At 36.2% G+C, this 13,056-nt stretch overlaps 1 protein-coding gene across 4 annotated transcripts; it reads left to right on the top strand.

Annotated features, from left to right (window-relative positions):
* The first annotated feature begins 429 nt into the window (after positions 1-429).
* On the top strand, positions 430-12,738 carry LOC110101303 (protein WVD2-like 4). 4 transcript variants are annotated; one of them, XM_028699227.1, is made up of 10 exons: positions 443-525; positions 665-730; positions 1,004-1,307; positions 1,386-1,617; positions 1,702-1,760; positions 1,849-1,898; positions 4,059-4,146; positions 4,256-4,327; positions 4,431-4,541; positions 11,953-12,738. In XM_028699227.1, exons 3-10 carry the CDS (start codon positions 1,038-1,040, stop codon positions 12,322-12,324), a joined length of 1,254 nt encoding a protein of 417 aa, XP_028555060.1. In that variant the 5' UTR covers positions 443-525; positions 665-730; positions 1,004-1,037; the 3' UTR covers positions 12,325-12,738. The 4 variants fall into 4 exon arrangements, with proteins under 4 accessions (XP_020684808.1, XP_020684811.1, XP_028555060.1 ...); XM_020829149.2 differs by having other exon boundaries at positions 430-730; XM_020829152.2 differs by having other exon boundaries at positions 430-730; positions 4,062-4,146.
* The last annotated feature ends 318 nt before the right edge of the window (positions 12,739-13,056 follow it).

The raw sequence follows: 13,056 nt of genomic DNA on the forward strand, positions 1-13,056 counted from the left end.
AGTTGAGAACCCTCCAACCTGTGCTCGATTCACCTGGAGTGTCAGTGCCTCTTAAGTGGGGTTCAATCAAGTGCGGGATATGAGGTTTCTGGGTTGGGTGCCTCCTTTGGATCAGTCGATGATTAGTCACGCCATATAGCGCCGTTTCGAGGATGATAGCGGGTGAATACCCGTTAAAAGAAGGACTAATGATGTAAAATAAATAAAATTTGTTCAAATTTGAATGAAATATTATCCAAATATTATTCGAATTATATTTGGATGTGATTTGAATTTAAATTAATTTGAATAAAATTTATTCAAGATGAATTTTAATAAGTACTCCGCACGTGTAAGGAAGTTCACAACATTTTCTGAAGGACGGCAAGGGACCAGGGGCATGTTAGTCATTACGTGAAGCAGGTTGTTTCTTAAATTGAACTCTCTCGCTTACCTCGCACCGTTTGAAGAAAATCGCCTGAGAGTACGCTCTGCCAGTGAAGTTGTTCGTAGGGCCGAGACTTGGAGTGCAGTGGAGCGAGTAAGGTAATCTCGTTGTCGCGACGGGGAACTAGGGTTCCGGCGAACTATTTCCGTGTAGAGGCTCGATCTCAGAATTGTAGCATCTTGATCTATCTATATAGGGTTATATTTCTAAGGCAATGGCTTTGATCATGGTGACCAGTTGTCAACGCTCGGATCCACAACTTATGGTTGCGAAATTATAGACCTCGTGTCTGAAGTTGTAGTGGTATGCTCGGATTGCTTTTTATGTTTCTTCTTGTGGCGCTTTTCTCGTTTTGTCGGTCTTTTGTGAAGTTTCGGCGCGGTGGATTTCTTTTTTGATGAATATATCTTTTTTTTTTGTTTATATTTTTGTTATAGTTCCCTTCTTCAGCTGGGCATTTTGTTGGATTTTTGTGAGTCGTGTGATTGATCCTGTTCTTCCATGTTTTTTTATTAGATCTAGTTTTGTTGTGTTTCCATTTCGTGGGGTTTCCTGACGATCACTGGTTTGTTGCAGAGTTTAATTTGCTGTTGGTACTATTTTATATTATATGATGGAAGCTACTGACGGAATTGAACTGGAGCTTTCTAACGGCGGCTTGGAGAAAGCGCTGACTAAGAATGGCATGGGATCCGGTGTGAACAAGGAAAACCAAATCGACTCAAAAGGCGGTGCTGCTTCAGAAGAGAATGGGGCTGACACCCCACAAACAAATGGCAGCCTGGAAGGCCAATTACTTGCTCAAGATGCCAATGTTTCTGAAATGGGAGTTGAAGAATCCTCTGCTATTTCTGAAAACAGACCTTCAGATCTTTTAAAGGTATACGAGTGGAACTGTTTTCTCTATCTCGGACTGGAATGTTTAAAGTATTTCTAAGATGAACTCTTTAATTTGAAGAAAGCTGCAGCTCTTCAAGCTAATAATTTGAAGAACATTAAGGCTCAGAAGGTTCAAAAGGATGGATCTGGTCGGATTGGGGCGGTGAATTCAAAGGCTAAACTTTCTCAGAGCCTTTCGTTTCCTGCCAAAAGTATTCCTACAAGAGGCCTGAGAAAGAGCACAGCAGATTTGAAATTGTCAAAAGTTGATGCTAACTGTTCCAACGCAAATGATTCAGAACTGATAACTAGTGGGTTGAACGATTCCTCTTGAATGCTGTAATTTAGATTCACTGGACATGTATATTGAACATGATTCTGTTTAAAATTTGCAGGTGGGACAACTTCTAGGAGAGAAAATAAAATAACTGCAAGAAGCTCCCAGCAGTTGGTGGTAGGTCTTTCTAAAGAGGGTGAGAATAAATTCTTTCACACAATTATTTTCTCTGGTATTGACATTGTCCAAATTATGTGATTGCAAGCCTGCGAACACTGGTTCAGTTGATGATGGTGCATCGTGTGAAGTCTCAGAGTACGTTCTTATTTCTATGTCCGAGTTGCACTGCACCCTCTATTTTCTTATATGTCCTAGAAGAACTGCCCAAAAGCTTCTTGAAATTTGACCATCCATTATGAAAACACGTTTATATTGTATGGTTTATGGGGTCAATTAACATCATGGTCCTTTAACAGTGGCAGATGGAATAGGTTCAAGTATTATTAGCTTCTCCCAGTTCCTTCCAGCTTGACTAATCATGTTGAGCTGTTGTAGATAATTTTGGCGGCAGAGAATAGAAATTTTTTTAGCACAAATAGTCTGTTTTTTTTTTTCTTTTCAGAACTTAACTTTCGTATTGCATTGAATATGACTAATCAGTTGTTTCCATGCATAGGGCAAAGAAAGCTTACTCTGGTAGGAAAGTTTGAGTGTAATAAAACTAATAATTTTATGATGGATATGGATTTGAACAGGAAATTATATTGTGAGAAATAGGTGTGATAACAATAGCTGAAATTTGAAACCTTTTTTTTTTTTAATTTCAATTGAATTTTATCTAAACCTACTGAAGTGGATTTTTGAGATAGGATGCTTAATTTGGAGCCTATTTTTGAGTGGATTATGACTTTACAGTTGCTTACTTGAATTTCAATTTGAGATGGCTTGAAATTGATATATATATATTAATGAGAAAATGACCAAATTGATTTTCGATACTATTTAGGGTGTGTTCATTTTGACCCCATATTTTTCTTATTTTTTAATTTATTACCTAGCTTATCAGAAGAGTGAAGTTGAGGGACCAAATAGGTTGCATCAAAGATAAAAAGAGTAAAGTTTTAATAAGTTGAGTGACCAAATTTGAGTATAAAAAAATGCAAGGTTAAAATGAACATACCATAAATAGTATAGGAATCAATTTGGCTATTTTCACATTTTGAAATGCCTGAGTGGTTATGGTATGAATCGCTCCATTTAAACCATTTTCAGTCATTTTAATTTTGATTAAACTCATAATCGATTTTAAAACAATTTAAAATTTACTGAATTCATGTTTAGGTCACTGAACTCTAAATTAGATTGATGTTGAGTTGAGCTCAACTTGATCATTCTAAGTTTAAGTTTTGAGCAACTCATTTGAATTGTATTCATTAAAAGTCTTAGGGATATTAGAAAGATTGTGAGAGTATCACCTATTGAAAACAAGATGGTGAAAACATTTTTGTGGTTTGGGTGTTATAATAAATGATAAGATTAAGGAGGAAATGTGAATCAAAATTCAAAGATAGCATGCAACTTGCTCGAGTTTTAAATTGATTGATCAGTTTAGGTCAAGTCATGAGCCATAATATTGGCTTGGAAAACACTCAGACCAATATTTAGACCATGTTGGCTCACTTGAAATATAATCCAAATCAACTCAAGTGAGATATGATTTATATAGATACACAAAAGTAAAATTCTATTTTTACTTAAGATTTTTAATATTTATTTCTATTGAAAGAAATTAATATTTAGTGAAAAATGAAATAGAATCATATTTTGTGTTATGTATTTATGAGTTATTTAAAGTGTTCAAATTCTTGGGGAAAAATATTATCCTAGGAGTTGCAATTTTTTAGGCAACTCAAAATCATTTTGAGTGGACTAGCGATTGATTCATTTTGAGCTGGCTTTACTTGAACGACATTTCAAGTTTGAATCATTTTTGGGTTAGATTCAAGTTGAAAATTTTGAGTTCGGACTTGCTGGACTCAACGCCACCAATAGCAAAGTATGCCTTGATAAGACGGGTAGGTATAATTAATATGGAATAATTGTGATTGAGAATAGGCTGACCTAAAGTATTGTAAGTTGTAACTAAGGGTTAAAAAAAGGATTAAGATAGAGTGGATGCTGATGTAGCTTCCAATAGGAAATACGGGAGAAAGTGTATTACTATGAAGGATCACAAATGCTGCTTAGGATGAGTTCTTGATGATTTGATGCCATCCATGCTGCTTTGTTCAATTTTCCTCGACTAGTTTCATATATTTCCTTTTCTCTTTGCAAATATTAACATGTCATGGCTGCTCACAAGATGTGATAATGGTATTTTGCCATACAGCACTAGCTTGTTATTATTTGGTTTCTGCAAGTTTGTTTAAGATTGGAATATCTCGTGTGCTATGACTAATTACATTCTGCATACAGAAGTCTGACTCCTCAAGCGGCGGCTCAACGAAGGAGTGCTTCAGGGTTTTCTTTCAGATTGGAAGAACGTGCAGAGAAAAGGAAGGAGGTTGGTTAGCATTAATACCTTTTTGCCTTTTTGCCTTTTTGCATATGGTCGATTTCATGTAGAATCTCTCTTACTTTCATGTGCTGGAATTAATTTATTGGTTTCTTAGTATTTTACCAAGCTGGAAGAGAGGATTAATGCAAAGGAATTGGAAAAGACTAACATACAGGCAAAATCTAAGGTGACACTCTCTTAGTGTGAATTTTTCATGATTGTGGCATTCTCATACTAGAAGACTAGCCATGTGTGGCATTTAAGTAGGCGTAGAAAATGATATAATACAGGAGAACCAGGAGGCTGAAATCAAGCAGTTGAGGAAGAGTTTGACCTTTAAAGCTACGCCAATGCCAAGTTTTTATCAAGAACCTAGTCCCCCAAAAGTTGAATTGAAGAAGGTAACTTTATTTTTCTCATTCCTCGTTCCTTTTATGAAGCGCTTCGCCACAAATTTTTGTATTGTGCCATTGCTAATGGAAGCATGATCTGTTTAGAAGACATTTATAGTTGTTACATATGATTTTATAAGCTTTAATCATTTTTTATGATTAGGTTTATATATCCTTTCCTAATAAGGTTGATTAACATATTATTCTGTGATCGAAGGTTTGTTCCTCATGTGCGATGTAGCTAGTTTTCATAAATATTGCATTGAAAGGGCTAAGACTTTGGCATCCTCTTTGTAGCAGTGTTTTCAAAATCGGATTGGATTGGCCGGTTCAACCATGAATCAGTCAAGTTGTCGGTTTGGTTAGGTTTGAAAACCAAATTTGCATTGAACCCGCGTGAACCGCCGGTTCAACTGGAAAACCATCGAATCGGTTCCAGTTTGGTTGAACCAGCTGGTTTAATAAATATTATTTCTTAAAATTTTAATAATAAATTTTATTTAATTAATTATTTTTAAAATTGAAATATCTTTTTAAAAACATATGCAAATAAATTTAATTAGAGCTCGATTAACGCTCAACATACGTATTCACTTTTAAAATTTTAAATATTACATAATTTATATTATATTTGAATAGTTTTAATATTTATTACGTAATTCGATTCGACCCCAATCGAATCATCAGACTGTTAAGTGTTAATCTCTACTTCTCCCGGTTCGTTGTCCGGTATGGTTTTCACAATATTGCTTAATAGCATTCATTTTTTTGCTCCTTATGGGTGGTGATTTTAATTATTGGTGATCTACTGAAATTCATCATGCACTTTACAAATGAACTTCTGTTTTAACATCTTTGCTGATCAGAGCTCCAGTTAACAGCTTAAGTGGTCTGACTGGTTTGACCTTCATATGTGATGCAATATACATATCTTTCACATCATAAAAATAGTGTAAAATTAGGAAACTAGGAACAGGAACATAAAAAAAGTTTGGATGGGAAAAAAGAAGATTTGGTTTCCCTTCATGGCCACACTTGTGCTCAATTTTGCTGTGTAGCATTTCTTACTAAATGTTTGCAGTGGTAACATTATGCAGGACTTTGTATTAGATGTTTTTGTGACTCGTGTCAGACTTCACCATGAGGGATTAGTTGGAAAGATGGTCAAGGAGACAGTGATGCAAGTTGATTTGGAAGCCCTTGTGGCGATTTGTGGATTTGAGGATCTTTTGCAAGTGAGGTTGCATCAATAAGATTAATAGAGTCAACGATGAAAGCTAAAAAAGGATGGATTTATATCAAACAATGTTTTTGTAACTGTTAAATTTTGATTATTGGAGAGGAAAAAGTATAATTTTGTTGTACAAAATAATCCTTATTTATAGATATATACAAGATATCTTAATAAAGAAATAAATAATTACAAAATCATGCATTATTGCTCTAATATAATCCTTTCTAAATCAACCAGTTAAATATAGAAGGAGATTGACGTGTTCCAGGTGAGCCTCCCATGGATTCTCATCCTAGCTGTGGGATCAAAATGCAAAGGAACGGATGTAATGTAACAGGCGAGCCTCCCACGAATTCCCATCCTAGCCGTGGGATTAAAATGCCAAGGGATGGCTAGGATTTCACACTGCCCCTTAAGCTGGGGAATACATATCTGTCATTCCCAGCTTGGTAATCAGTCCCATAACGATAGAGTTATCGAGTCTCTTGGTAAGAATATCTGCAAGCTGATCTTTTGATGAGACATGATCGATACATATAAGACTACTGTCTAATTTCTCTTTTATGAAATGTCTGTCATCTTCTATGTGCTTGGTCCTATCATGTTGAACCGAATTATGAGCTATGCTGATTGTTGATTTGTTTTCAGTGTAGCTTCATGGGTTCTTCACACTTAATTCTTAGGTCTTCTAGAATCATCTTGATCCATAGTAGCTCACATATTTCCAATGCCATAGCTCTGTATTCTGCTTCTGCACTTGACCTTGCTACTACATTTTGTTTCTTGCTCCTCCATTTAATAAGGTTTCCTTCAAGGAATGTACAATATCCTGAGGTAGATTGTCTATCTACTAGTAATCCTGCTTAATCTACATCAATATTTGCTTCTGGGATTATTGCATAGTCTCTTCTAAAGAGAATCCATTTACTTGGGTTCCCATTAGTAGTGTATTATTCTGTCTACAGATTGCATATGAGTTTGCTTTGGATTTTGCATGAACTGACTGATCATGCTTACAACAAACGTTATATCTGGCCTGGTGTGGGAAAGGTAGATTAATTTCCCCAAAATTCTCTAGTAAGATTTTTTATTTACATTTGGATCTTCTTTAGCTTCCCCTAATTTGAGATTTGATTTTACTAGTGTTGTTGCTGGTTTACAAGTTAGTTTGCCTGTTTCTTTAAGAAGATCATTAATGTATTTTTGTTGTGAAATAAATATTCCTTTGCTGGAGTGGGCCACTTCAATTCAAAGAAAATATTTTAATCCACCAATATCTTTGATCTCAAATTCCTTGACATTTCTTTAAAATAACTTTCTCCTTTTCATCATTCCCATTCAAGATGATATCATCAACATAAACTAATAGAATTGTGACTTCCCCCGAGTCTAAGTGCTTGAAGTATAATGTATGGTCCCCTTGGCTCTGTCGATAACCATTAAGTAGCATACTTTTGAGAATCTTCCAAACTAAGTTCTAGTTGACTGTTTTAGCCCATATAGAGCCTTTTTTTAACCTGCGCACTTTGTTACCCCCAGATTTCTCCTGAAATCATTGTGAAAAAAGTCCCTATATAGGAATGCATTTTTGACATCTAGTTGTTCCAGATGCCAGTTATAATTAGTCTCTAGTGAGAGCATGGTCCTCACGGTGTTCATCTTGGCCACCGGTGCAAAAGTTTCCTGGTAGTCAATGTCATACATCCGAGTGTACCCTTTCGCCACTAGTCTTGCCTTATACCTTTCCAATATATCATTAGCTTTGTATTTCACAAAGAACACCCATTTGCAGCCTACTGGTTTTTTTCCTATTGGTAGGTCAGTGATCTCCCATGTATTGTTCTTGTCTAGGGCTTGCATTTCATCTTTCATGACACTTTTCCAATTTTCATTAGATAAGATCTCATAAATATTATTAGGAATATGAATATCATTTAATGTAACCACAAAATTTTTATATGAAGGTAAGAAGTTATGGAAGGATACAAATTTGGTTATAGGGTATAAGGGAGGTTTTTTTTTTGGTAAACTTGTGTTTATCTCAATTTCAAGAGACGGTTCAAATTCTTGTATTTGCTCTAGAGCATAATTTAGATTTGTACGCCTGAAATATACTTGCCCAAATCTCCTGTTATTCATAATAGCTTTGTCCTCAGTTTCCGTGGCTTTGATGATACCGTCTTGGCTTGAAACTCTAACTTCCTTTTCATCATTTCTTAACAGATTCGAAAATCTGCCCTCAATTTCTAAAATGTGCTCTCTGAATTCTAATTTCAGATTTCCAACTTCTCCATCAAGCCTCTCCTCTAACTCATCAACTTTCTTAACTACCATAGGTCCCAAAAAGGCATTCTGATACCAATTTGATAGGAATTCGATCTCCACAGTAAAAAACAGCAATAATGAAGAGCAAATGCAACATAAATCAGCGAGAAAGTATGAGATAATGTGCTAATTTTATTGATATTGGCACAACAAACCAAAATACATGTTAATATACTATTTGAGAGGTAGATTGACTATCCACAAATCCTAGGCACCACTAGGAACAACTCCAAAGAAAACTCCTGCAAAAGCAAATAACATCATGAAAATAAAATAACCCAATTAATCCTAAATAAACCCTCTTAATTCTCTCTCAAATCAAAATTCAAATCACTCTTCTTTCTCTCAATACATATTCCTACTTCTCTCCAAATCTGAATTTAAACCAACCATCTTTCCCTAAATAGACCTCCCTAATTCCCTCCCAATTTTGGTTCTTTATGGTAAGAAATTAAATGTAGAATTAATCCCCTTTGAACCCCCTCTTTCCTTGCCCGCCGCCTACACTAGTGCGGCTCATAGGGCTCTTCCGCCTGCCAGTTAGATCGGCTCCCCTTGCTGGGGCTGGGTTGATTGGCTGGACCAGCTTAGCCGGTCAGTCCATTAGTATGCCTCTTCTTGTGAGTAGAAAAATAATCCTACATAACTTATTTGGCTTTATAGTTTTTGTTTCAATGGAGAGTTCAAGTTAGATGCTTCCATAAGCATTGTGAATCCAATTTGGCTCTCTTTCTATTTATTATAGAGTTGTAAGCTTTACTTGTGTTAGTCATCAAGGCATATATCTTTTTGAGGTATTGTGAGTCCACTCTAGTCATTCATCCTCTAGTTGTTAAAGAGTTGTAAGTCCCAACACCCTTTCTATCTCTAAGAAAGGTGCTTACATAATATTTCTAGTTCGTCCTTTGTATGGCTCCCTCCTGAGTAGTCAAGAGACCTTAACTTATTTTTCCCCCATAAGTTAGGATATTTCATTGTAATTAACACTCATTGCTTACTTTTTTGTGCGCAACCCATTAACTTTTAATATGTTGAGCTGATTTGATGATCTAGATCCGTTCATCGGTCCATGGACACTTCTTTCATGCTCAATTCATTTAGTTGTGATTTGATGGTCTTCTTTGATGATTTATGGTCATTCAATATTTCAGGGTACAAGTCTCATCATTCCTAAATTTTCTTTCTTTGTGGATAGCTCGCTCAATTATCACTTATCTTATGTAAAGTTATAAGACCCTCTTTACTAAGTGTCTTGTTATCAGGCATTCAGGCTTATCTGTGTTTTGACTCCCTTGTCTCTTCTAAGGAGGTGCCTTCAATTCTAAGGTTCCTTAACCATTCTAGAGTGATTATGTGTGTCTCCTATCATAACCCATATAGCCTCATGTACTTGCTATTGAGCTAAATCTATACTGTCTTGTAGCCTTAAGAAATTAATTCTTTCTTTGGATGGTATCATAATTCCTTGTTATCTATCTAACCTCTCTAATGGAAGATCTCGATCCCCTAGAATTAAATAAATCATGTTCTATCATTTATATCATTTATGAGAAATATTTGGGATATATTTTTAATTTGCTTTTCATCGAATCTCATATTGATTTTTTCTCGATCCTATGGGGTGGTACCTTAATCTTCAATGTGAGGGTTTCTTGGAGCCACAAATTTTTAGTGGTTCTCATGGGGATGCAGTGACTTTGATACATTAAGTCAGGGGTTGGAGAACTTGTTAAAAGAAGCCTTTTCTTTAATCCTAGCAAGGGGATATTTTTGGGGGATAGAGTAATTCTTGAAGTAGGGGAGTCTGAAGCATTCATATCACAATGACTTGAACCTACTCGAGTGCGAGTAGATTGCCAAAGAGCTTGTTTTGTGTGCTGAAAGAAGTAGGTGTTGATCAATTGGGGAATAAAGTAATATCAATGTAGTCAAACCTAGAAAAATCTTGAATTGTGATGATTCAAAATATGCATTGCATTATAAGTGACATTCTTGGCATGGAATCGACAATGTTTCACAATAAATGAATACTAATTCATTAGGGTTATTTGGGACATCAACCCAAAAGGGCAGTAGTATCCTAGTTTGAAAATTTGGACCTCATTCAACCAAAAGCCAAAGTGGGAAAGTAGAGGGACTTAAGTGTCAAAAGGCCAAGCTTTCATTGTTTTGAAAATATAGCTTCCTCCAAGAATGGAGAGCTTCAATCATAGAAATTAGGTCTCACAGGGCCCTATCACGGATGAAATGGGGGATATCATTTGGTTTTAGCATTTGGCTTACATGAATCATAAACTGCACTGGTAGATGGTGAGCCTTGGGCTTTGATGAAATTTAGTATAAGGTTTAAGGAATGTTGGGCTGACAGCAACAAGTTTAAAGAGTTTAAATTTTGTTTTGTTTTGTTTGTTTGTTTAAGGCTTTAGCAGTAAGGTTGGCTACCTTAGGTATTCAGTAGGTTTGACTCAAAATGTCGAAAACAAAGAGCTTAAATATAGGGAGATATCGAGCAAGGCATTGGGCGAAGTTCAAGGAACTAAGAACAGGCTCAGGACATCTCATCGATGTTTACCTCTTAATGTGAGTAACAAGAGGATCAAGTTTAATCAGAATATACTGCTCAGGGATGAAACTAGGTTCCCCTAGGAATAAGTGATGTGTGGCACTTGTATGATGCTCATAAAGGGAAGGATTTGAACTCAACCTAGTTTAATCTCCTGAATCAAGCTTGGGTTTGGTTTTAGTTGGGAATCCAAGATAAGATTTGTTGCTGGTTTTTATTTTCCTTGAACACACTCAAGTAGTAGAGAGAACAAACAATGGAAAAGCAAGCGATGTTTCTCCGAGGAATAGAATAGCTTTGTGAAGGACAAGAAGTGTCAATTCATTGGGAATCTAAGATGGGTTTGGCATTAGTTTTGTTTACCCAGACCATGCTTAACCTTTATAGTGCTAAACTAGTGTTCATGTGGGGTGGCTGAGTTGAGATGAGGCCCCATGAACTTGTAACGCATTCATTTTACACATATATGAACTAAGATCAAATAGTCTTGTTGAGGAACTAGGGGAAGATCAATATGGGTTTTGGTCACTTGGATATTGTGGGGAGCTAAACTAGGAGAGAAAGGTGTTGGGTTATGTGAATCCAACCGTGGTCCATCTTGTATGTGGATGAACCGGAGGGACTTGGCCTCCCTGAAGATTTTGAAGTGAATTTTGTTATAGGTTTTGGATCATCAATCTCAACATCAATGTGAAGCGCAATATCTGAATTTGGATGAGCACCCCTCGTTAGGCTATTTGCTTGGAACCCAACCGGGGATGCCTATCTACAGGCTTTAGTGGCTAGCTACAGAAATTTCCCTTGCACCACCAAGTTCATGGGCGTCAAGTGCATCGGAGTGCTAATTTTTATTCGGTTAATATGAATGACCCTGTGCAAATGGACATTGAAAGTATAATGTTTATATGCTTTTATGAAAATCATTATAACATATTTTTAAAAACAATTATAATGTTCATTAATATTCTTTCACAAAAAAACTCTCATATTTAGAAGTACTTTTACATTAACTATGAACTTTTTTTTCCCAGTTTAGAGTTTCATCCATATGCATTGATTGAATTTATCAGACCAGATTTATTTGTTGGCTAGTATAAATTTCGGTTAAGATATTTTCAGGTAATGTTTAGAATCATTGAATGACATAATAGTTTGAATTAAATATAATGAATGGCTCAGATCTTCTGTTAGTGGCATTCCAAGAAAACAATTGATTTGATTAACCATCCCTGCCATGTTGGGTTCTCTAAACAAAGATTTTGTGATCCATTTTGTCGTTCACCATTGTTATCTTACAGATCCCTACAACAAGGGCTCGATCCCCAAAGCTTGGACGGCACAAGCCCTCTAACACGGCGGCTAACAATTCCTCAGAAGATAATGACTCGACTCAAATCCCCGTGTCTGAGCTCAACTCAGCAACTGCTCATGATGGTGCAGCTCCCAAGAAAACTGCCACCCAGAAGTCAATTTCAAAACCAACTTCTCTGAAATCAGCAACTACTAGACCTGAAACTAAAGCTACTGCTTCAAAGATTAAAGCTTCAAACATAAAGAAAAAAATGGAACAAGGAAAGGCGGAAGAAAGAGAGAACGGAGAAGAACATGAGATCAAACCTGTTGAAGAATCTCCTGTAGATGCCGCTGCCGAAGTTGAGGAAGTTTCATAAAAATCATTTGGAGGTGAAAGTATTCTTATTCCATCTGGTCAACTGACCACTGAAGCTTGATTAATTTGAATCGTCTTTTCCGTTCTCTCACTTGTTTGGGTGCGCACATTTGTGAATAGCTTTGAAGAATTGTCCGTTAAGAAGTGTATGATTGCTTGTTTTGTCACCTGCAGTTCATTTCCCTGATTAGTAGTCATGTCTTCACGTTTTGCTGGACAATATTGATTACCCTGGCTTGTATACTTGTTTTATTTGTCTTGCACTATTTGTCCAGGCTGCCTATTTTTGATCAGAACGGATGCTTTTTATTATCTAACTTCTGAGAATGCCAGTTTAAACAGAGACGCGGTAAGCCTAGGCAGACCTCAACATAGTGTTTGTTTGGTTCTATATATCGTTGATGTTATTAGTTTTTGTCCTGTGTTGTGTGTTTGATGTGGTGTTTGAGTGGTTGGATTTTTTTATGTTTGTTTTTCAGATAACAACAAGATGCATCAAAATTTTCATTTGCGTGTTATTATTATAAGTATTAATGATTTAAATAGTTGATCTTTATAATAAATAGTGTCATATTATAGATGTCAGAATGTAGATATTATTTTATGCGGACGCCGAACGCAGTTTACCGTCCGGAGACCAACTAGAATGCGTCACATCAATAGTATCGAGCACGGTACCTAGCGGGGGGTGACGTGGCGCATTCTAGTTGGTCTTTGGACGGCATCCGGCGTT

The sequence above is a fragment of the Dendrobium catenatum genome, unplaced genomic scaffold, assembly GCF_001605985.2.
Source record: "Dendrobium catenatum unplaced genomic scaffold, ASM160598v2 fragScaff_scaffold_1220, whole genome shotgun sequence".
NCBI lineage: Eukaryota > Viridiplantae > Streptophyta > Magnoliopsida > Asparagales > Orchidaceae > Dendrobium > Dendrobium catenatum.

What these genes read in the sequence shown, in the direction of transcription:
- LOC110101303 (XM_020829149.2), top strand. Translation starts at nt 1,038, where the DNA reads ATGATGGAAGCTACTGACGGAATTGAACTGGAGCTTTCTAACGGCGGC. An exon ending in GCATCGTGTGAAGTCTCAGA is followed by an intron (nt 1,899 to 4,058) that starts GTACGTTCTTAT and finishes TTCTGCATACAG; the next exon opens with AAGTCTGACTCCTCAAGCGG. An exon ending in ACATACAGGCAAAATCTAAG is followed by an intron (nt 4,328 to 4,430) that starts GTGACACTCTCT and finishes GATATAATACAG; the next exon opens with GAGAACCAGGAGGCTGAAAT.